Genomic DNA, 24,628 nt, shown 5'->3' with positions numbered 1-24,628 from the left:
AGATGCACAGCCCGCATATTATATTACACAGAGAGAGCGAGCGATGTGTGCGTGTGTATAGATATAGATCAATAAAAATGGAGTGTGGGAGGATGCCGTGTTTTGCTGTATGTGACACATGCCGGGAAATGCTAAACAAATCATCAAGTGTAAATGAGCCGTGAGTCCGCTCTCCTCCGCTGTCATTAACACAAGACCCCCCCCCGCCCCCAATAACCCCCTCCCCCCCCTCACCTCCACCCAAATGATACGTTTCATTTACCCCCGCTGATGACGCTAATGATAAGTGGGTGAAAACGTGCTCTCCTTCCGATTGCAAGCCATTACCACCAGCGCAAGAAACGATCTTGTTAGACGCAACACACAGCTCGCACACTGTAATTTGGACTCGGGACACTCGCGACACGGCCTCCTCTGTAGGCGACGTGCATACGCGCGTGGATGTGAGCGTGTTCGCGAATGTGATCGCAAAGGTCAGACTGCTGCAATAAGTGCCGAAATACTGTATTACCCTCTCGCCCCCCGCCCTCCCCGCCCCGGGCAGCATTTTGAACTGTCAGTGTACAAGGGCATCAAATGATGTTCGACTTAACTCTGGAAATGTCATTTTAGAGCAAAACACAATAAAAGTTAGACTCCTCCATATCACAAATGAAGATTGTGCACGGTGAGGGCAGCGTGGAGAAATGTGGCGGATATAAGGCTGCATTCACACCGCATAGTCGAAATGACACACTCGGGATATGCCTCACGGCAACGTCCACCTAGAAGAAGAAAAAAAACTCATCGCCTATCTTTCGATTGGAATCAGGGCTCATCCAAATGTGGATACAAATCTGTACTGTAGCTGATATCTGCCAATGTGAAGTGCCACTTGTTCTTAAAATAGCTCACTGGTGATGGGGCATGGTGATTTTCTAGGAATCGTTGAGATAAAGACAATGAGTACACTCAGAGAGGAGCTGCTGTTGGCCACAGCTCACAAGACACTCACACGCGGCCACTTCACCCCCCTTAAAAGCACTTGAATGCACACAGACACTCCAACTCCGTCTATTGTACATATTTTATGCCCGTCTTTTTTATTTTGTATGTTCCAATATGTTTAATTATCGCAAAAAAAAAAAGCAATTTGTTTTCATTTTTGTCAATTGAAATCTTACATGAGCTTTTGGGGTGGATTTGAAATGTATTTATGTCAGTATTACTGTTGTGTGGGAATTGCAGTTAATGCTACTTTTCTTTTTATCTTGTACTTCACAAATATTCTCTTTAAAAAAAAACCCAAAAAACTGAAGCTAACACTAAAACTAACAAAAACAACAACAAAAAAGCTGATAAAACAAACTTGCTATAAAAAACAAGCTAGAATTATAAATAATCTCAAAATGTAAAGTCAAAATGAAATAAAAACGAATTAACTTGAATAACTATTCTCACCCTGGTCTGGACCATATCCCCTCGAACCACAAGACTTTTCTAAAGCTATATGCTTTGACTTGAAAAATGTTGCTCGATGGTATCAAAAAGTGACACCGGATTGAAACGTGCTTATTAACACGGCGCGCAAGCGTGACGATGGCTCGTTTGACTCGCGGTGCGGACGTGAGCGTGTCCGCCCCCCCTCTTTGCTTGGCGTCGCGGCGACGTTGAGACGCCTTCATTAGTGCGCCGCTCGCTGACACCTACTTTGTCATGGCTATGAAGTGCGACATGAAACGCTGTCTGAACACATTAAAGCAGATTCTTATCCCGGGTGACCTCGTAACCGCCTCAGATGCGCTGTCGATACCGCTCACGTCAACGACGGAGGCGCCATCGGCCGGCGGAATTTGAGCTTAGCCCGAGCCACGTGAAAATACAAAAAGTGACATTTGATTGTTCACACCTGTCAGGTTGAGCGCGACAAGCGCAGCTGAGGCTCCGGACACCTCCCACGCCGCTAGCTTTCTCGAGCTCTTCGACCAGAAGACTGAAGCTCAACATTCCCAAAATGTACTGAACCTGGGCGAGTTGTTGAATTGTTCTCCGACTTTTGTCTCGCGCGACATTACGACTTCTTCTCGCAATGTTGAAAAAGTACAAATGCTGTCTAGTGGCTGACAGTAAATGAACTTGAAATATTTGTAATTTTTTTTTCGTCATCTGCGACAGGTAAACTTGTAAGATTTGAAAAATCCTCATAAGGTTGCAAAATACGGAAAAACTGGTTCAATACGGGGACGTGTTTTTTTTTTTCTCGTGTTTTCGTAATTGTCCCATGCGCCCGTCACACGCAAACACAAACAATGAATTGAACAACGATGAACAAAAGACATATTAAAGACAGGAACATGGTATCGGCGGTGTGCCAAATCCTCTATCGTGCAGGCAGCCCCGCCCCTTTCTAGTCTATTAAAAAAATATATTGTTCATTGCTAATAAAGCACTTTAACTTTAATTACATCAAAATGCTTTCTTGACTTCTCCTGCCGTACTTGACCACCAAGTGACCCCATGGCTCAGAGGCTAATATGACGCTAAATAATGCCCCCCCCCCCCCAAAAGAAATCATGATTCTGTGCATTTCAGGGCCAAACCCTCAAATGTCTTTCGCCCGCGTGCTTTTTGCCACGATGCCGGGAGGAGTGTCCCGTAGATCTGATAAGTGGCAACCTTAGTACCCGGGCTAACATAACACTAGCTAGCAACGCAATGTTGCCAATAATAGAACGAAACTGTGCACGTTTGCGCGCGCGTGTCGCCACATTTCCGCGACGGCGTAGCTTCAATGCGGCGAAGCGTCATTTAACGCGGAATCATTTGTACTTTAGCTCACTACATTTCCCACGTAGCTTGCCCAATCCTGCTCCTTGTGCACATTTGCCTCCCATTAGCATGCGCGAAAGACACCGCCGACCTCCGCCTGACCCGGGCAACGGTGACATTTTAAAAAAAACGAGCGATTGGGTTTCATTTGTGTCGACTCTTAACGGCGCGCGGTGGCGAGGGCTTCCAAACGAGACCGAGAACCTTCGGGGACTTTCGGCGCGTTCCTTCAATAGCCGCTCGCGTTACCATCCCCTGCGCCATTAAGCTTTTATTACGGCGCCATCATTTGCATGGCGGCGGGAACGCGAGACCTGGATGATTAAAAGATGAGCTCGTCCCGCTGTCCGCTCAGTCGCACAACAGATGCGGGCCGCTCACCCACGTGGCGAGTCTTGAAACGTAGCCGGTGCACAGATTATTATTATTATTTTTCCCGAGGAGCGGCTCAGAGTTGCTGCACAGTGTACAACAGGTGGGCCCCTTTTCTGTGCAAAACAGTGCTCATTGTCGGGAAAAATAAACATCGCTGCAAGTTGAGAGACGGCAGGTGTTACACTTTCATTTGCAGTTTCGGCTATTTTGGAACGGAATGAAAAGGCCGCGGCGACCTTTCACTTATTTTCGAGCGAGCAAGACTGCTGTTCATCTAATTTGAACACAGGTACAAAACGTTCTCTGCTGTTTGTCATGTTGAATACAAAGTTCAGGTTTAGAAACGTGGACATTTATTATCTCCATTTTTGGGAAGACTTTAGAGGAGACATATGAGGCTTTTTTTTCTATTTAAAACAGATGTCCTAATTAGGTTTGCAAATGGTGGGAGAGTTGTGAAACACAAGCATTAATGGCGAGTTAAATTAGCCTGTTTTGAGAAAATCTGCTTACAGCTGGGTCATAGGTGGATACGGCGACTGTTACAATGACAACCAAGGTCTCGGGGGGTTGCAACAAGATAAATGGCTTCAAGTTGCAGAAACGCTGCCCCTTTGCCACCTCTTCTTGCAACCAACGATATAACAAAACGGTTGCCCTCGGTGGTCCAAATGTAAAAAAAAAAAAAAATCACAGAATTATTTGATTGATGCGACCTAAATTACTTCTATTTTAAAACAAGACACCGGCCACATTTAAAAAATTTTTTTCTTCCCTTGTACTATAGAAATTGCATTAGGATAAAAGGAGGTTATTTATAGCCATTGTGCTTTCCATGTCGCTTTAATCAATATAAAGCGCAATTAGACCGTTTTTATTCCATTTACAAATCCACAGATTAACAAGATGACCGCAAATGTCCACACGGTTATTCATCACATTTTTTTCTTTCTTTTTATCACCTGTCACGGCATGCTTTTGCTGTCATTTAGGCAAATATGCCATTTAAGATATATTTGTCGAAACATACTGTACTTTTTTTTTGACGAATTGCTAGAAGCCCAACAGACACTCACCTTCAGTAGGAGAGGGCGCCCATGAAATGTCGGGTGATGCATCACAGTCAGGAAGTCGGCCATTTTGCTTGGAATTTGCACTTTCGGTTGCTTCCAGCAGGCCCTTGCCAGCTTTCTCAGGTAAGCGGGGCCGAGGTGAATTTGTTGTCATTATGATTCCAGCCGTAGTGTGCACGCCTGCAGGCGTAAACAAAAATGTTGTATCGCTGCGGCGAAATGAGAGTTGTCAGCAGGAACAACTTTTGCCCGAGATGTGCTGGAGAAAAACTTTGCACCACGACAGCACACGTCCAATATTTTTTGTGTGGCCGTAGCGCCGACGGCACCACGGGTAAACAAAAAATTCAGTCATTTGAACAAGGAAGAGTGATTCTTGAGTGATTATTTCAGGTGAATTGTTTTGAAGGGGACGATGGAAGACCAGCCGTACAGTTCAACAGACAAGTAGATTCAAAAGATGACATGGAAATTCAGATGTGGGGAGCTCTTTTGATACTAAAATGGATAGCATGCTCAACTCCTTATGTTAGCTAGCATGCTAGCCATTATGTTTTGCTAATTAACACAACCACAGTCAAATATTTCATACATACCTGTGGGATGGAGTGGGCATCACGCTACTAAGCATTCTCGCAATGTTCTCTGGACACCAGTTTTTGGCATTCTGACATTTGTTACTACTCACCTAATCCAGTGTGAGCCGGTTTGGAAGTGGGTGGGGGTAGTCACAGTTAGCTGGCTGCTCATTGCCTAGAAAAGAATGTCAGTCCATTTTGAAAGAAACAAAAATAACGTTTGAGTTAAAACTGTTCACTTTACTCAGCAGTCTTGCAGTTGTTTGTTATGTAGAACTGTTTTTGACACTTGATTTATCTTCCTCACCCACATGAGGTGCTGAATTATTCTGCCTATTTTCAAGTTAATCAAAGGAAACCGTGCCCCTTTGGGGAATTCGGCAACTTTCTCCCACCTGGATGAGTTTAAAAAAAAAACACACACACACACTTGACACTTTGAGATGTTCCAGGGCAACTAACACTGGGTAAATACGGCTAACACTTCACTTCCAAACCACCTGGCGACAACCCAGCCTCAACATCATTTTCCATTTGAATGCAGTATTTAAGTTAATTTTGTTTCCCAGCCAATTTAAATGTGTTCATTTTTTGTTCATTTCCTGCAACGAGCAAGTAAACAAGAGAAAAAAACCTATATATAGTACACCACTCACCAGAAATAGGCATGGCTAGCTAGCTAGATCACCAGAAGTAGGCGTGGCTAGCTAGCTAGCTAGCTTGGTACCATTGATAGAAACGTTATTCATAACTGGGAGAAATATATATTTATCAACAGTTTCATCTGTAATATAACAGTTCCTCATTACATTTAAACATGATTTGTAAAACCTTTAGTTTTAAATGTATTAAATCTATTAGCTTCATTTCTCCAGCGTGACCATATTTTGTTGTTTTAAAAGACACTTAATTTTAATAATTATGTTAATTTTGCCAACGAATTATCCATACACACACACACACACACACAAAAGAAAGAACCGATAAAGGAAAATGTCTGCTCATTTTAGTGCATCATTGTATGGCAACCTAAAAAAAAAACCCAACAAAAATAAAGGAACCTCAATCGTGCCAATGTTGAGCTGTCCGCGTGCACAATTTTCAGTGACACAGAACACAAGACACAAGAAGATAAACACAAAATATTCCCTTTATTTATTTATTTTTTTCTCGTTCTACCTTCATAAGACTACACAGGATGTAGCTCCAAGCGGTATCTACAGTTTGCATGTTTTTCATTTACAGCGCGCTGCTTGACTCATCTTTGTATTTACACGGTCCGAGAAAGTAGGAAGAAATAACACAGTGTTGGAAACTCAAACAAAATGAGTCTGGAAATTCAACGAAGCGGACAGGACAAAAAAAACAAACAAAACTGTTCTTAGTGCACCCATCATTGAACATACAAATCAAAAAGACACAAAAACGACTCAACGCTTTTGATGGACAGATCAAGAGGCGTGCAGTCAAGTGACGTCGTGACATTTCAATTGTCCTTGTTGTCACGTGGGATCAAGACGCCGCCCAACTGAGCGTAAACAGGACCAGGAACACCCGCTGGTCCCGTGCATTGGGTTCCGTTAAGGCAAAGCGCACCGCCTGGACAAAAGTGGACACCCTGACCTGCGCTCGAGATTTTCTGCCAAACCAAATTCACGATGGGCCTTGCTTGACCCTGCTCCGCCACGTCCGAGTTGATTCAGAGGCGGCGACGCATTACTTCTGTCCACGTAGCATCTCTTTCGTCCTGTCAGCAATGCAAAAGCAGCACATACGGGAATACTGTCGCCGTTACTGTGTGAAAATACGCTTGGCCCACCTTTCATCATTTATTGTTGAAGTACAACAATGACACGGGTTCACATTTGTCTGAAAAGTTCACATCTGTTGTTGGCTAATTTATTATCACGACTGATCAACTGAAAAACCAGGAAGTGACCCTGTGTGTTGGTTGTTTGTAACCAGTGAAAATGAAAGAGGAGCACTTTTTCTTTTAAAAGTAAAACACACACAATAAAAAAAACCTGCTTGCAAATCCCTTAAATTAGCTCTTTTTTTTTCTTTTTCTTTTTTTTTTAAGCACTTTTGACCATTCAGCAATCCACAAGGAAAACACTGGCAAGCCTCCTCGCCCGGCACCACGTCTCTCGTTCCCGATGTGCGACAAGTTTCAAGTAAAAAAAAAAAGAAAGAAAAGAGGTGATTAAAATAGAGGGAATCTCCTTGGCTGAAGAAGAAGGCAGAAAAGGGCGAGCTGAGACAAAACAATCTGAGCCGACGAACGACTCCCAATGGCTCGCCGTTACGAGGAGGCAAAGTCTGAAAAATGTGGTTTGGATCCTCTACCAGCCGTACTTGGAGGGCAAAGACAGTTTAAGAATCTCGGGGGGGGGGGGGGGAGGAGGAGGGCACTCAAACGATGCAAACCGCCTATCGTTCATTCGTTCCGTTGTCCATCGGCAATCCAAAAAAAAGCTCATTTGGTTAGCCAAAATTTCAATTTTAGCCTAAAACGAAAAAAAAAATACAAATGTAAAAACGAGGTGCGGGACGTAATTCGATTTTCATATTTCATGGCTCAGGTTCATGTGAGCTTGAAGTTTGGTAACGAGCCATTAGCAAAAATTGTTAGCTTGCTAACCATCAGCCCTGTCACGTTTTTGAAGCGTGACTGTAATCATTTGCCATATCTGACACTGAAAAGAAGCTTGAACAAATTTTTGTCTATCCGACTACAAATTGCTTTAACAACATCATTATTGTCATTTTTTGCTCACCCGTCTGCCGACTAACAAGCTAACGCATCCATGCTCCAGGAAATTGTATTCATTATTTCCCCGAGAGTCTCTTCTCTTCATTTGGTGGCGTTTCTCTGCTCTGCTTCTGCTATGTACAAACATGAACAGTGTCAGATTTGTTTTTTTTTGTTTTGTTTTTAGTACAATCAGTTTTCAGCCTGTGTGTGATGTTATGGCAATCTACTCTGGCCAACATCTTCATTCATGATCTGCATTCATGAATACATTTAATAATTGGCATCTGCGGTGAGTATGATGTATTGTATTTCAGGTTTTGGTCATAAATATCGATTCTGAACTGCTGCGGTTGACGTGTGCGCTGCAGTCGTCGGGCCTTTTTGTCGGGAAGTGATGTTTTCGATAACCGGTGAAGGCCCGGGTCCCAAAAGCATGGAACGCCGGGGCGTAAAATGAACCAGTTTAATATTAAAACGACAGGTGTCAAAATGAACGGATTAATCGACAACTAATCGATGATCAAATCAATCGACAACCATTTGATGAACCGATTCATCGTTTAGAGCTGTTGTTTAATTTCAGTTTGTGCAAATTGCTCTGATGTGAGCCACTCCAGAATCATTTTTGTGCGATTTTGCTGTTTCTCCATGTATCGGCCTGAACTTTTGTGTTTCATCAATCAACTGTTTGAAAAAGGCTGGCGTGATGTGTGATTGTTATTTTGTTGCCTTTTTTAAATCACTAGTGTTTTGTAATGCACCTTAGTACAAAATAAAAATGTAGCGGATTTTTCCATTTATCGACAGAACAAACGATTGAAATAGATTTGAGTTTTGTGGATGGATTTACAATTTCATAGTTTCCATCGGAGACTAAAATATTAAAAATCTGTCTTTTTTTTTTTGGGCTGTTGGAAAAAACAACAACAACCCGAATAACAACTATCAGTCGCTTTTCCAGTTTTTGATTTCCGATTGCCGATTGAAACTGTCAAAAACGATCACGCGTATTCAACGCACCCCGTTGTTTTTGTCTTTGTTTTTCTTTTTGTTAAGATTTTCTATTCGAAACCAAGCTGCACACACAAACAAACAAACGGGACGGCGTACCGAATTGTCTTTGGCAAGAGGTCCACTGTCGTCCATCGGGCCACGCAGCGCGTTCATGTCACCTGCGGCCCATTTCGCTCTGTCTCATGAAGTGGACGTTGTTGACGCTGTCGGCCAGCTCGGGGTACTGCTCGGCCGACAACACGTAATAGCCGTCGTAGCCCTGCACCTTCCCCGAGCCCAGCAGCTGCTGCTTCTCGCCCTCGGTCCAGGTGCGCGAGCCCTCCTCGCCGTCGCGGAGTCTCTGGCGCTCGCGCGCCCACGCCTGCGCCACGGCGCGCTGGCGCGCCGCCTCCAGCACGCGCGCCTTCTCCTCGTCCACGCTGCTGCCGTAGCGCGTGTCGAGGCTGAGCGCGCCGTACTGCAGCCGGATGTCGGTGATGCGGCGGGTGCGGCCGTTGAGCACGGCGTTCACCTGGGACACCGTCACGTTGACGCCGTTCTCCAGCGTGCGCCGGCCCACCGCCATGCCGATGAGGCCCAGGTCGCCCTCCACCGAGCCCAGCTTGACGAAGTGGTGCGTGTCCACGCCGGCCACGGTGTAGCGCAGCGCCTCCAGGTAGACGGCGTCGTTCAGCACGGCCGCCATGCGACGCCCGTCCTCGTTGGCCAGGCTGATGATGTCCGTGGTGACGCGGCCGTCCCGGATGGCGAACTTGACGCCCTTGCCGAAGATGGAGCCCGCCGAGGCGAACGCCGTCTTGGCCTCGGCCTGGGGGCAGCCGGCGCTCTTGGCGTCGTAGATCTGGCCGAAGCGCTCCAGCTTCACGAAGGCCTTCAGCTGCCTCTGGACTTCGCACTGGACACCGAGCAGCGACTGGAAAGCAAAAATACGCATCGGCAAACTGCATGGGGGGAGGGGGGGGGGCGGGGGGCGACTGCAGTCCGACGTACAAAAACCTCTGCGCCACTTTTTTGCTTCGTTTTTCTTTTCTGCCCGAATGCAATCCGACGATTCATCAATTGTGTCCAAATAGCGCTTTCATTTGTGATCCTCTCTCATGTTGGTCTCGGCCGACTGCGGCTGGGCCGTCAGATCGGCGTTCACTAATGGATGACACCGAGTGGAGGTGGCAGCCAGAGTGTCTGCCGACACCAATCTGACGGGCGGCGGTCGCTTGTCTCGCTGTAACACAAGCCCGGGCGACAATAGTGGCCTGCTCAATAATTCAGACGACCGGGGGAGGTGAGGGGTGGGGGGGGGGGGGGTGTTAACTTTAAAGGCCTCGCTAAAGCGCGGCAATCGGAGCGTGTCTGCTAATTCGCGGACCTTGGCTGAGGGTGTAAGACTTGAGATGAAATCAATCGCCGCTGGTGAAGGGAAGGGAGAGTGAATTTCCCTAATGGCAGGACAATTACAAGGGCTGTTTAGCCTGACCCCCCCCCCCCCCCCCCCCCGCCCCCCCAATGCCCAAGATGAGGACAAGAGGCTAAGACCCGGCTCACTGGGTTGTGTTTGCGGAGGCCTGATAGCCGGCGCTTCCTCCGGGGGTTGGCACGTCTCGGTGGCTAATGATGTCACGACTGGCGCTGGGCCGAGGGCTCACCTTGCTGCTGTCCCACTCCTGCGTCTTGATCTGCGTGCGGAGCAACTCGTAGGACGGCTTCACCGTCTCCGTGTTTGGCTTGCGATAGCCCGGGATGACGTTGTAGAGCTGGAAGCCGAAGGTCACCAGCCAGCTGTTCACATCTGCGGCGAAGGCGACAGACGACACAATCGAGACTCCAAAACCAAAATTGCGTTTTTACTTGGGATGTGTGATCCCACTTTTCACACCCATACCGACTATCGGATTCGGATACCAAGTATGGATACGCCTAGCTAGTTCTTTGGCGATATCCTGATATCCGTTCCGTTCTCTGCCCGATACTCCCACGACCGCACTTGCACATGTGCGAGTATTCGAGTCGCTCTATGCCGTATATTCCTGTCTGGCTGTTGGCTAACTTATTATTATTTTTTAATCCGAACTCATACTGTGCTCCCCTGCAGGAGCTTAGTCTGGGGCTGGTTTTTTTCCCTTGCTCTTCCTCATGTCTGGGTTTCTTTTCATCCAAGAAACCAGGGCGCTTTGAAAGGCCACCCGGCGGGCTCACGTTTTGTACCCCCGTTGTGTTTTTTTTTTTCCCTTTCTCTTGAACAGGGTTGCGTCTGTTCCATCTCGTTGCATCGTACGATCCAATAAATCTCTCCTTATTCAGATTCTTGTCCGTGGCAAAAGAAACAGCCTATTTTGCCCAACGATCTATTTACAAAATGCCAAAAACTGACCTGTGATAAACATGAAATGGAAAACTTGGATGATGTCGTCTATAAATCTTGCAATGCGGATCAACAAAGAGCCTGCAGACGTTCCTTTTTTACGGCTTCGGGTCACGGTGTAATCCATCCCCACATTGACACCTGACCCAAAAAGGTTTAGCTATTATTCACGGGTGGGTACGGGGATTTATTGTGTCTTCTTCTGCTTTCAAGTGAAATAGCATTTAATTGTGCATGGACAGAAAAGCACAGGTACATTATCTGTAGTAAATAAATCCTGGTTCTCAGACAAAAGAAATGAAATGTGATCATTTCCCACAGCGCACCTGATGCTCTCGCATGTCAAAGTGGTGTCTGACGCACCGATAAGAAGTGTGCTGTGATTCTTCACCCTTGGGGTATTTTTGACGATGTACGCCGCAGACACCTGGGAACCGTTTTGCAAATAAAATGCAAAACACGTTTTCTTTTCATCTGATCCGTACAATTGGTCTCACTGTGGCAGTGCGTTTGTTTGCGAAAGCAGACAAGATGCAATATAAATCCTCCAGACGTCTACACTGACTCACGTCCCGTCCCACAGGTGCCACTCGGTCGTGTGCGCCGCAGAGGGGAAAGGGTTGGGGGGGTGAGGGGGGGGCGTTCACCGACGGCAAACGACGCCCGAGCTGGATAATTATATCCCATAATATGGTATCATTTATGAGCAGCTGAGACTGAGGGAATATTCTGTCTTCTAATGAGATGCGGGAGGCATCGGAGGTTGGCACCATAATGTGACGCTTCAAATAGCAGCCGGCCCACCCGCCGCTTGGTTCGAGGTGCCACTGGAATCTTCCCATCATGTTCACGGAGAACATCGCTGGAGTTCGAAAGAATGCCGTTTTGGCACTCAAATTGGCACGATCGCGTTTCATGCTAACCAAGTACCAATACTTTCTTACTGTACTTAAATGTATATATATTTTTAAAGCTATCTATACTTGAACATTCATTTTCTGACAACTTACTACTTTTACTTCCTACATTTGAAAACGGATCATTTCTACTTGAGGTGGAAAGTCGACGTTTGACATTTGGATTTATGGGTTGAAGCGGGGAAAATAAACAGGGAGCGCAGCGACGTGGGCACATTAGCTATGATGACGTGAGATATTCCGCGAAGAGAAGTGCAAAGATAATGTCAGCTCCCCCAAAATTGCGGTGTGAATGTGTTGTGTCTTGTTGCAAGTTAAATTTCATCAGCTTCTGGCCAGAAAAAAAAAGACATTCGGCTACTCTGGGGGAAAAAAAAAATCCAAAACAAAAACGCATTAGGAGTTTTTAGCTAACGATTTAGCTAACAATTGTTAGCTAATTTAGCATGTTTTGTGATGCTGTTTTGTATTGCTCTCGTGTGACCTAACGACCTATGCATGTCCAGAATATCCTGAATTAAAAAAAAAAAAATCCAAATAAATATATACGGTATAACTTGACAGGAGTAAATGAGTGAAATCTTGCTCGCAGGTTTGGCAAATTATTTCCCTTTTAAGCAGAGTGCGAGTACTTTTACCACTCACGTTTGACAGCACCTAACAAATGACATGCTTTTTTTTTTCTTCAGTTTTTTTTTTTTAATAAGAATTTGTTTAAACTGAGCTTGGTGATTGAATGAAATGGATGGAAATGCCAGTGCCAACAGTCACAGCTGAGGCGCTCCCTCCACAGCTGTATATCAACACGTCTGCTAAGCATCCAAATGTCATTCAGTCCTAAATGGTAAAAAAAAAAACGCATTTATTTCCCCTGGTATTGTCTATAGCACGGATTCCTTGTTATTCATGATCGGCAACACACACGTCGGTGTGTAAACAACGCGCGCACAAACGATTTGGGAGGGAGACGCGGCTGAGGCAATTTGCGAGGATCCGACTGGAGTGTCGTGTTGTTTTGCTCCGAGCGAGAAAAACGCTGCGACGAGTGAACTTGGCGACTGTTTCAAGAAATCCATTCTGCTGCCACTTCTTCTCTGGGCGGCTTTTCTGAGCGTTTTTTGCCTCCTCCCCTGGCACACAGCAATGAGCTATGAAGTGATCTCTGAATTGTTTCCTTTGAGTACATAAAACCGCAGGTCTGTCCGTTAATCCACTGCAGAGTCGAAGGTGTGTTCTCAAATTCACCTGTTTGTCTGTGTGTGTTTCTTTGAACTAATCCACAATTTTTGGCTGAAAAAAAAATAAGAATAATATTTGGAGCTGTAGGCATATTTTTGTGTTGTATAAATCTCGCCAAAAGATGGTGGCGGGGCCCAGATGATAAAAAACAAAGTAGTAATCGGTGCCACGCAGGTACTCTTTGTTGAAAAGCTCAACTGTTGAAGGGCTTTGTCTGTCGGCAAAGACGAATAAAATAATCTGTAAACTATTTTGAAGGGCAATGTTGGAACAAAAGTTTGGAATGGTAACAGAGTTTCAGAATCATTCTGAACTAATGAGTTCATAAATTGAACTCGAATAATTTGGGATTTTTCACAATGGTTTTTATTCCATTTTGACCTGAGTTGTTTCATATCAGTTAGTTTTGATTGGATTAGAGAACAATTTTTATGGTTTGATTTGTCATCGCTCTAATGTGCCAAAACTTCGATCGGTGGTCACCAAAATTTATGTTGAGATCTTTACTTAATGCTCTGAAAAGTTAAGCAATCAAATATTAACAATCTAACATGAGTGACATCACATTTCTATTTTTAATGTCTTAGTGATAAGCAACTCAACATTAGCATTTCATAACAGAAAAATAGCTCCTATGATAAAATAAAATAATAAAACTTTTTTTTTTATAAATCCGTGCCTCAAGGGGTGTGGGGGGGGGCATCTTGGTGGGCGGAGACATACAACACAGCCAGCTTTCTTAACTGGCTGGATTGATCGTTTGTGGAATGGGTGTCCGTATGTACTTTGTTATGTTCTCTGACTGTGCACTAGGTGGCAGTGGGTGCTATAAAAATACGGTTGACATGAAAAAGGTTGTGCGCTAGCCCATCAAGAAAATTTTTGTGTTTGGCTACACTCTTGCCGTGTTATTTTGCCTCACTTACTTAACCTGTTCCGTCCCAGGGACGGAATGTCCATCCCTGCAAATAATCTTTGGCGCATCTCAGTAGCATAACAAACTCAGACAAAGATGGAGCTTCATGCAGGCATTCGCGTTGCTAGCGGGGAGATTTGAAAGCCCAGTGTAGCATATAATAGTTCCAAAGTGACATTTGCAGCTACAATTTGGTGCTGTTTAACGTGCTCATTAGCATCCCGGCTTGCCAATTGTCATCAGCGCGGCACATTTCCTCAGGCAAACAAGCCGCGACGCAGGGAAAGAAGTGTAAATAAGAGGCCGATCAAGCGGGAACATTCTGCGTGGCCTTTTTGTCTCTCGGTGACCTGAATGCTTGATCTCTGACTTGTCATTCGGCGCGCCCAAATGAAGTCCTCTGGTGACATCAAGACAACGGCTGAGAACAACATTTCGCCCAAACACGGCAGCACTTGGCAGTCGGTGTGATTTCCAGAGCACAGATTTGTATGCGAATGCAAATTGCGTGGCGTTCTGAGGCTCGCTGTCACCCTGAAGTGAGTGTCACTCGGTGCACTGCGCGCTGCAACACTCACAAGGAGGGGTGGGGTGGGTGGGGGGGGGGGGGGCGACGAGATGTGTGGCTCTCTCTTTCCCCCTTGACATGTGTAATTTTAGCACCATAAAAAACTTATATGCATTATTGATCGCCCTGGTGGGACTCACCTAACATCTGCCGGCATTGCTATTTCTATTTAGCAACACACACCCACTCCGTGGACAACGGCAGTGACTGTAGGTTGAGGTTGCTCGCGCCCTGTGTTGATATTTATATGCTTGAAGAAATGTTTCATATGAAAAAAAAAAATTTCTTGGAGGATTGAAATGAGGTTTGCTTCCAGTCATCCCCTCAGGACAGATTCAATTCGTAAAGTAGCGATCAGTGATTTTAAAAAAACAAAAACATTTTTGCCTCAGTATCTGTGACACAAAAGCTTTTTGGCTAGTACCAAAATATCAGTATCTGTGACAGTGACTGCATGCCAGTGACCTTAAGAGGGCACACTGTTGTGTTGGTTTTGTTACATTTGTTCCAGACAGCGATTGAAAATCCTCCGGCGGCTGTGTCTCTACATGTGGAGGGATTACATTTATGGTTCGCTCAAAAGCGGCGGAGGAAGGCTATATTAAATTAGCGAACAATTTTTACTTGACTGTAAAAGTGCTGTTGTTTAACTTAAGACTTCTTTTATGAAGTGTGAAATGAGACTGACACTTTGCTGCCATCTTGTGACATCCACGAGCAATTCCAAACACCACAAATAGCCGGGGTTCACTTCGTTTCATTTTTTGTGACATCTTTGTTTGACGGCGCCGACATTTTTCCGACGCGAAATACGTGTCCGCGTGACTTACCCGTCATGTAGCACTTGATCTCTTCATTGTTGCTGAGCGGGTTGTTGTTTTTGAACATATACAGGTTGAACGGCACGATGTGGCCGCTGTTGAGACGTTTCCAGACGTCGTGGTCAGGCGTGGTCCAGCGGCCGGCGAGGACATCGTAGTCCCTGCGGCCCATGTGCACCAGCCGGCTGAGGGGCTCGTACAGGCCGCCCTGGTAGCCGATGATGACCTGGAAGCCGGGGTTGGTGTCCAGGTAGATCTCTCCGAACGCCGTGTGGAGCACCTGCTTGATCATGTGTCCCGAGCCGCTGAACACGGCCAGAGGCGTGCCGATGTTGTCGCAGGCCACGTAGAACTCGTCGCCGCTGCTCAGCTCCATGGCAAACAGGTGGCCCTGAAGGTCGTAGTACAGCGACGTGATCTCGGAGCTGCTGTGGTTGTACATGTGGGTGACCCGGGTGGGGCTGGACAGGTCCGCGTAGAAGAACTGCAGGTGGTGGCCTGCGCTGCTTCGGCTGGAAACCCTCCGGCCCAAGCCGTCGTAGCGGTAGCGGATGTTCCAGCCGCTGGCTTTGTTGTACGCCTTCACCAGAAGTCCGGCCGAGTTGTAGTCAAAGTAGTCGTTGCCCCGCTGGCGCAGGAAACCGTCCTCGTCCATCCTGTACTGCGCGTCCCCCAAGCGGGTTATGCGGTCCCGGATATCGTAGCGTAAGGGCGTCAGGCGAGCGCTGTTGCCCGGGCTGAGGAGGTGCAGGTTGCCGTTGAGGTCGTAGCTGTAGCGCCACAGGGGCTTGTCGTTGATGGACACCACCTGCAGTTGGCCGTCCGAGTCGTACTCGTAGGTGTAGCGCGTGGTGTTGGCGTAAGGGCCCACCTTCAGCTCCTTGGCCACCACGCGGCCCATGTTGTCGTACTGCACCATCATCCAGTACATGAGCGAGCGGAAGATCTCGTACTGCACCTCCTTCACGCGACCGTAGGCGTCAAAGTGTTTGGTGTGCGTCATGACCGCCGTGGTGATGATCTGATTGATGTCGTAGTAGATGACGCCAAACTTCCCAAACTGCTCGGCCTTGCCCGAGACGTCGTCGTAGCGGTACAGGTCGATGGGCAGCGGCGTTTCGTTGATGACCGCCTGCATGCTGGTGACGCGGAAGCTGTTGTCGTAGACGTAGTCGAATCTGGCGTTGACCATGCCTTCCTCGCTGAATCGGAAAATCTGCCGGTCGATCAGCGGCCCGATCTGGCGGTAGCGGATGGTGCAGGTGAAGCCGTCGCTTTGCAGGTTGACCGTCTTGAGCATGCCGGCCACCTCGTCGTAGGAGAAGCCGATGCGAGTGGTGTCGTAGAGGATCTCCAGCAGCTTGGACAGCTTGCCGTACTTGTAGACGACGCGTCGGCCGGTGCCCAGGTAAGTGGTCTGCAGCAGCCGGCCCTCCTCGCTGTAGTCCTGCAGCACCGAGGAGTTGCCCTCGGGAGGCCGGTACGTGTTTCTGTAGTAGCCCACCGAGAGCGCCGTCTCCAGGGTCTGACGGGCCACGTTGGGCATGGTGACGGAGGACAGTCGGTCGTTCTTGTCAAATTCAAAGATGTACTGTCTCTGGCTGGAGAGCAGCAGCACCATGGACTGCAAGAGAGCGCATTTCCGTTCAGGTAATGGCACGGTGTACCCGCTACAGTTCCGGGTTGCCACTTTTCAAAACAGTAGAGTGGAACCTCAGTTCAGGAACTTCATTTACACCAACAAATGGAAATAGAATTAGCCCCGTTCAATCCCCGGAACCAATTTGTTTACCTTGTTTTCGGGGGTTGCGTTAAAAATAAATGGCCCCGTTTTTGCTCCAAAATTACCGCTCGACTTCATCGCCTTTCTGCGCGTCATCGTCTCACGAACGCTATTATCAGCAAACTCTTTTTCATTCTAACCACAGGCACTCCTTTGGCCACATCATGCTTCTTTGTTCTGAAGAACCGTACGGGTCGTCGATTTTGCCAAACCAAACTGTGCGTGATTTCCATATAACAGCAATTTAATTCAGCATTCTGATGGCGCCGTCACTTGCAGTTTGTAATTTCTTTGGAACCAAAATGAGGACTAAAAGGCGCGTCTTTGTCAAGGGTCTCGTTTGAGAATATTAAAGGTAGTGAAACGTTTCTTTGGCACTTGGTAATTATCCATTTCCCTCCCCACTCGTGTCTTGCTATTCAAATGTGTTCCGAGGTTGTCACAGCAAGATCCCGACATTGAAACGCTTTCGACGGCAGCCGGAAAAAGTGACTAGCATCGAGGTGACTGGCTCCCATTAACACGTCGACTTATCTCGACGGCAAAGAACCGCCGCTTCTCACCTTTTCCTCTCGGCAACCGGGAATAAAAAGTGACATTACCCCTTGCCGCTCACCCCAGCTATTCTGGGGTGAATTTTTTCTCTCAGACGACGGTAACAAAAGTTTAACGTCGCCACGCGCCGACAGGTTTTAATTCGAAGTTCTGCTGATATTTGTGATACTTGTCCGAAAAAAGCGGCACGTCTTTCTTCACCACTTCCTCATCAAAACCGATCAAGTGTTTTATCATAGACACATCGGCTGCGCGGGGATAGCTAGCAAGGAGCTAGCTGGAGGCTAACGGCAGCGACACCGTCAGAGCGCACCAGCGACACCACCAACACAAGCCTTTTTGTCTCTCTCAGAAGGCAAAGCTGATGAATGTTAAGGTTTTATCATTAAAGATTGAAGTAAATACGTGAACCGCTGCAGTCTTTGTCTCAAATATGCAAAGTATAAATACCGCTTACGTATTCTAAACATGCTGGTACCCACATACACTTACACAAAAATTCCAACCTTCCTTCGCGGTTTTTCATGTATCGCGGCTCGGTCCCGGTCCCCATTAACTCATTCACTCCCAAAGACGTTTATAAACGTCTTTTCAGACTTGGTCCAGAATTGGCTGGTACTGAATGAGTTAACCGCGATAAGTGAGGTATCACTGTATATGAACTATCAAATGACATCTCCGTTATCAATTCTTACCTTCTCGAGATACGTGTAGCTCCACGATTTACCATCCGCAAATATCTTGGAGTTGATTCTGCCTTTGTGGTCGTATTCCATGCGGACCGACATGGTGCCTCTCTGGATGCCCGCCACGTGCCCCCCGGCCGAATAGGTCACGTTGACCCCGTTGAGGCGGCTGCTGGGGGCCCAGAGCGTGGGCCGCCCGGCGTGGTCGTAGTGGATCCGCAGCGTAAACTTCCTGTGGTCGTCGTAGACTTTTTCTGTCCTGGTGATTCGATCAAAGTCCAGGGACAACAAGTTCCTGTTGTGAACCTGTGGTGGGAGAAAGAACGGCGGTTGGATGGGATGAGCTGAGCTGGGCCCACCGCAACCAGGACGCTAGTGATTTTCAGATGGGCTGCAGAAGCCACTGCAGGGGTTCCATCTTATTTTAATTTGCTCACTTTTTGGTTTGTGGGTAAACCTGCAAAATGTGACTCGGAGCATTCCACGTCATGCGGAGGCCACAGCGATCATCAAATCCATTCCGACTGCATGCGGGTAAACAAGTGCCAGGTGCTGATTACTCTCATTGTGGCTCTCTGGTAAACTGGCACCAAGGTGGTTTTGGGGGCTTTTCGTCGGATTTGAAAAGACAGAATGTAATCCTTCAGGTCATGTTGGGGTTGGCAGGGAGTCAAAAGGCTTTGTCCAAGGGGGAGATGACAGCCAAAAGGAGCAAGTGAGATGCGGATTGTCAGTCGTGTGTCTGAGGGCGTTTTCACTTCATTCGCCTTAAAAGGAGCTTTTCTTTCAATAATAACAACGCAATTTTGTTTACAATGTGGAGGTCAAAGTGATGAAATGTTGTGATATCGGCAACCGGGCCTATTCGCAGCTGGAAAACTCTTTTTTCTTTCTTCAGTTTTTCTATAACAGCACAGCAACAACAACACAACCCCTCTCCCCCTGACTCCCCCCCCCCCCAACCAAGGCCAGGCGATTTCGCGCGACAACTCCAAGCAAACAAAAGTAAAAGACATGTATTGATTTTGTCCGTACAGAACTCGCCGGTAATCCCAAGGTGCTTTGGGGAGCTCCCGTCCGTTCGGACGGGTTAATGGCGCCTGTCCAAGAACACGTGCGCTAATCGGAACTGAACCGGTGAAAAAGCGGCGCAAAAAATGTTTTGGTGTCAGAATGCGCTCTGTCAAAGGTTCAACGGGCTGAAAGAAAAACTCGGGCAAGCGCCGATTCAAAATTCCTGAGGGACGGGCCGCTTCAAACATTATTTTCAGCATCCGCCGCGGGCCGCTAAAACGCGCCACCCGTACCCCCCCGACCCACCATTATCTGTTCCGTGGCCATTTCAGGGCGTCGGAGCGGTCACCCTGTGAGAGTGAACAGAGGCGCAACGACACTTCTGCACCATAAATTCTGCAGCGTTACCATGACCGGCCGGCGCAGGTGAGCTGAAATGACGAGGGTCAAGTTGAGGATCACAACAAACGCCAAGCGAGACCCAAATTCCAAAATACTTGATCCCCTCCCGGTGTCGTTTTTGACTTGAAAGATGTGCGAAGGCAGAGGCGGCGTCCTCCCGGCCACGCGCTCAGCCCAGCCAGCCACCCACGTAATATCACTTGACATGCCACTCAAGGTCGCTCAATGATTCCGGCTGTGCTCATCCCTGCCCGCTCCGTGGCTATTAGGCTGCTCCCGTTTCCCCTATTTCGCCCCCGAGGGCCATTGTCTGTAACATACATTAGACGCTTGCACTTGCACAGGGACAACGGGGCCATTAAATGAACAGCCGATGACAGACAAAGTGGCACCTCCCCATTAGCGCCGTCGCCTGCTGGAGAATGCGCGAGGCAATTTGGATTACAAGGAAGAAAAAAAAAAAGCTGTTGCTGTTGCAAAAGAGGCAATGTTACTTCAGGTTTTGTTGTTGCTACAGAGTGAGATAAAGCCATGTTGGGGTCAGAAATTTGCTCTTGACCGCACGACGCTAGAACAAATTAGCATCAAGTAATATGCGGTGATGATAAAAAAGTTTACACACCCCTGTTTTTGTGATCAAGTTCAGCTGTTCTAGTAGGCTTTCCTGATCGCTTTTTTTTATTTTTTTGCTTATTTTGACAGCGCTTCAGTTACTTCGCTACAATCACTTGAGTTTGGTTTCTTGGTTACAGTTGCATTTAATTGCGGCAGTTAATTATGCTGCATTCATTTCAGTTACGACCGGTGCTCAGAATTCACCGATCACATCCAAACTCAAGTTCAACGGGAGTCCGCGCACACAAACGCACATTAAACCCCACGCTAAACCTCAACTTTAAAGCGTTACAACATGCTAACATTATATTTGTTTACTTCAACGTTGGTGATTTGAAACAGTGGAAAATTCTGAGCGGAGCATCACACGAGTGCGCTTTAAAGTCGACTTAGTGTCAGCTTGACATATTTCACATGGCTCGAAAAACAAACTTTACCTGCTCAGCCCAATTCCAATTTTTTGCAAGGCGAAGGCTTCTTACCCGTAGCCGACGTCCATAGACGGTGACCTGGCCGCGAGCCTGCTCCTTCCTCTGCCTCCACTCCACCAGGTTGAGGCCGTTGTCCAAGGCTAGCGTGATGTTGCGCTTGCTAACGGTGGGGTGGACGGTGCCGGCCAGCAGGTGGGGCTCCGTGTGCAGCGACACCTCCATGCCGTTGGCCAAGGCCAGCCGCAAGGAGCCATCCAGGCCGATGAAGTAGCTGTTGCGCACTTGATCTAAGAGATTTTCAGGGGAAGTGCAGGAACAAAGGGGAACGTTTGTACTTGAAAATGGATTATTTTTTCTTCTTCTAAGTACCTACGATGTACTGTAAGTTAATAAAGGATGGAAATAATTTGTGCGCAGGTAAACATCCACCGCTCTCCTCCCCTCATGTTGTGCTAAATTATTCATCTCCACTTCTGGGGGGGGGAAAAAAAGCCCATCAATCGTTTTTGAACAACTGGGGAAGACTAGCAAACGGAAGCGGAGTGAAGGGATCTCAGGCAGCTGAAAGGATTCAGAAGCGGCGCAGAATTAGCAACATCCTGCTTGACGGGTATACTGATCACTTCTTTGGGATTGTTAATTGATCGTACATTCCTCCCCAAAAATGAAACTTCCAACCGATAGACTTAATGTTCCAGTAACACTATTACAAATAAGTCACGCAACTGAGATAGCTGCCACGGCTAAAGTTGGCTTGCTTACGGCGCTATTACTAGCTAGTGTTGCTAGCACTGCTAGCATGTTGATGTTGGGCCGCGTGCTCTATGACTTTCTTAAAGTACAGGAGTTGAATCGTGACCTTTACCTTAGCGCCGCCCAATTTATCTGTACTTCTACCTCTGTGCGGAGTGTGAGCAGCTACTTTAGCAAGCGTTGACAATCACGGCATCTCACCGCTAACGAAAGAGGACATAATCTAATATTCATCTGAGCCAGGTCACGGCGTAATGAGCTAAAACGGCCGCTCAGCAATATAAAACAAGAAGAACAACCTCTAGCAGCGGCAGCAGTATTTAACTGAAACTCTGCAATAACGCAGCGCCCGGCCCAACGTGGATCAATAGCCAGCGGCTTTCGCAGCGCCCCGTAAACTTTTCTTTTTTTTTTTTTTTACACAGAACTTTTGCAGCAGCCTCGGGTGATGTCGGAGGGGATTGAAAACCACCGCAGGAAGTGCGAGCTGAGCTGACCGGGTGGAAAACAAAACAAATAAATAATAAAGACACATCCAGACTTAATGTTGCTGCTCGTCTCGTCCACATTCATCAGGGAACAAAAAAAACCCAACAAAAAAAACAAACAAGCAAGCATATTATTCTCATTAAGGAGCTCCTAATGGCTAGTGAAACATTAATGAGTTTGTCGAAGGGCCCGGGAAAAAAAGTGCATTGTCATTCCCACGCGTCGACACGACAGGTTTCAGCGTCTTTTGTAGACGATAAAGAACAAGCGCAACATGCGAGCGCTACGCTTTTCCCTCTCTCTGTTGTGCTGTCAAGAGAAAGAAATGAGTCGTGTTGGCAGGCCGACCTTTCCTCTCGCCATCACGGAGGTCGACGCGGGGGCCTGTAGGGGGCCTAGAAGGCCAAACGGGGCTGTAAATGCCGCCGAACTGGGGGCGACCGCGCGCGTGCCCGCGTGCGGGCTGCCGGCTGTCAGATGAAGGTGTTGAAAGTTTACAGTTCTTTGAAAATCGGGTCGCATTTTGAACATGGCGTTACATTCGAAATACATTGCTAACTTTCACTGTCCATGACATCTTCGCAGACGCCACTTGAATCCAGTTCCATAAAATCGTTTGAAGTTCTTTGACAATCCCTATCGCGGATGGATTTGCGAAAATGAGAGTTCAAACATTTGAACCTCTGAAAGGTGAGGCGGATAATAACCCTCATTATCATGATCATGACCGACAGTCGTGTCCGTGGGGAGGTGGCTGGTGTATAATAGGAGGAGAGTGGCACAATCTCATGGGTGAGCACAAGAGACCTTGTTGGCGCTGCACTCCCTCAGACTTTCTTTGCCTCATGACAACATCACAGCACAGATTCCAGGACGCTGGCCATCCTCCCAATCGGCTGGTTTATCCAACAATACCCCCATAGGAAATTTGGGGCTTGGAAAAAATTGGCTCCGAAGCCAACATGTTGCCGTCGAAAGCTTTTGTACATTGTTCACTATCGTAAGTTGGAAAGATGAGTCAACCAATTGGGAATATCACACACACATTACGACTTTCAAGCCGAACTAAACGGTCCCTGGGTTTCTCGAATTTTCTGGGGGGCTCCAGGGACTTTTGCAAGGACATTTAAACACAACCACCACGTGCACCCCGACATGCCACGGGAATGACCTATTTTGTGAACGCTACAACATAAGCATCCGTGACTTGCTTTATCACCAAACTTAGTCAGATAAAATGTAACATTGTTAGCTCAGCATGGCTGCGACTTGACTTTTCTGAATCATGAAAAAGAAAAAAAAAGGAATAGGACTGAAATTTTCTTTTGAGAACCTCCGTTACAATAGGGTGATTCTCAAATTGTGGCAGCACAAGTACCACGAGTGCGCCGGTGTCAAACTCAAGACCCGGGGGCCAGATCCGGCCCGCCACATCAATTCATGTGGCCCTTAAAAGCAAAACATGTGCAGTGACTTCATGTTTCTCAGTAAAAAAAACAACAACAACAATCACAACAGCCCTCCAAAGAAAATAGCGAAAATGACTGACAGCCCTGCCTGAGTGGTACACAGGCTCCCTCTAGTGGTACGTGAAGAAGAATCACAGATTTAAAAGTCTAAAATGGACATGACAGTGCCTTATGATTAAATGTTTCAATGTCGTGCAGTGCATTAAGTTGAATCTCACTTTTAAATACAATACGTATGCATTTAATCTTTTAGAATTTGCTTGAGGTCCATTTTTTTTCCCCTGTACATTTGGTACAACCGCCATAGCGTACAACTGCGTAGCTTTTGGAGCAGCACCAACGCAACTGCAAGTCAGGCTTAAGGTGGGCGGCGTGCGGCAGTAAGCAATGTGCGATGACAGCTTTAGTACGGCCCCTTCCGATTAAAAGGGAACGCTAGATATACTGTCTGCCGCAGCCCCGAGGAGATTTGTAATTAAACCTCGCTCCTATCCGGCGGCAATCTCTGAAACGGCGACGTGACGGACAATCCTGAAGTTGGTCATCAACAAGAGAGGTGGCATGTAATGAAGTGCAAATATTTTGTTAGGTTCCGCCACTGACAATTCAGGCCGTGTAGTTAAAAAAAATAACTAAATCAAAATTGCTGAATGAGCAAATAAGTAAAAAAAAAAAAAAATCCTCTTTACCTGCACGTGTTTTCTTGGGATTAGACAGAGAATTTTTCAGCAATTACTTTCAGAGTATGAGCGACTTAGAAAAGTGATGGATTGAAAAAAAAGAAATTGGTACTTTCTACTCTTTAGTTTCAAAATAAGCTTGTTCAGGTTTTTAAAACTTCGAGGCCGACAATCCGACATTGCCTTTGATTGTGGGCAGTTTAAAGCACATCTGTGCTCAAATGTCATCATGCCGTGAGATGGATGGTTTAGCTCAGCAAAGATTTTGATACTTTTGTGAACAATATTTGAGTGAATTAGATTTTTTTGGGACCATATCTGAAAAAAA

The 24,628-nt window shown here is 46.8% G+C and overlaps 1 protein-coding gene across 7 annotated transcripts in view; it reads right to left on the bottom strand.

Annotated features, from left to right (window-relative positions):
* Positions 1–5,966: 5,966 nt before the first annotated feature.
* The window catches only part of tenm4 (teneurin transmembrane protein 4), a 148,973-nt gene continuing 130,311 nt past the window's right edge, over positions 5,967–24,628 (bottom strand). For all 7 annotated transcript variants that reach the window (XM_086124913.1, XM_086124908.1, XM_086124909.1 and 4 more), the window contains 5 exons: positions 20,961–21,196; positions 18,457–18,753; positions 15,433–17,047; positions 10,247–10,389; positions 5,967–9,516 (listed from right to left, as the gene is read on the bottom strand). In XM_086124913.1, coding sequence (XP_085981039.1) covers positions 8,758–9,516; positions 10,247–10,389; positions 15,433–17,047; positions 18,457–18,753; positions 20,961–21,196 — 3,050 coding nt within the window. In that variant the 3' untranslated portion in view covers positions 5,967–8,757. The remainder of the gene's footprint in view (positions 9,517–10,246; positions 10,390–15,432; positions 17,048–18,456; positions 18,754–20,960; positions 21,197–24,628) is intronic.

Source organism: Hippocampus guttulatus, chromosome 12 (genome assembly GCF_054856545.1).
Source record: "Hippocampus guttulatus isolate MCC_2025c chromosome 12, RoL_Hgut_1.0, whole genome shotgun sequence".
Classification (NCBI taxonomy): domain Eukaryota; kingdom Metazoa; phylum Chordata; class Actinopteri; order Syngnathiformes; family Syngnathidae; genus Hippocampus; species Hippocampus guttulatus.
This window is presented reverse-complemented; position numbering and strand designations above follow the sequence as displayed.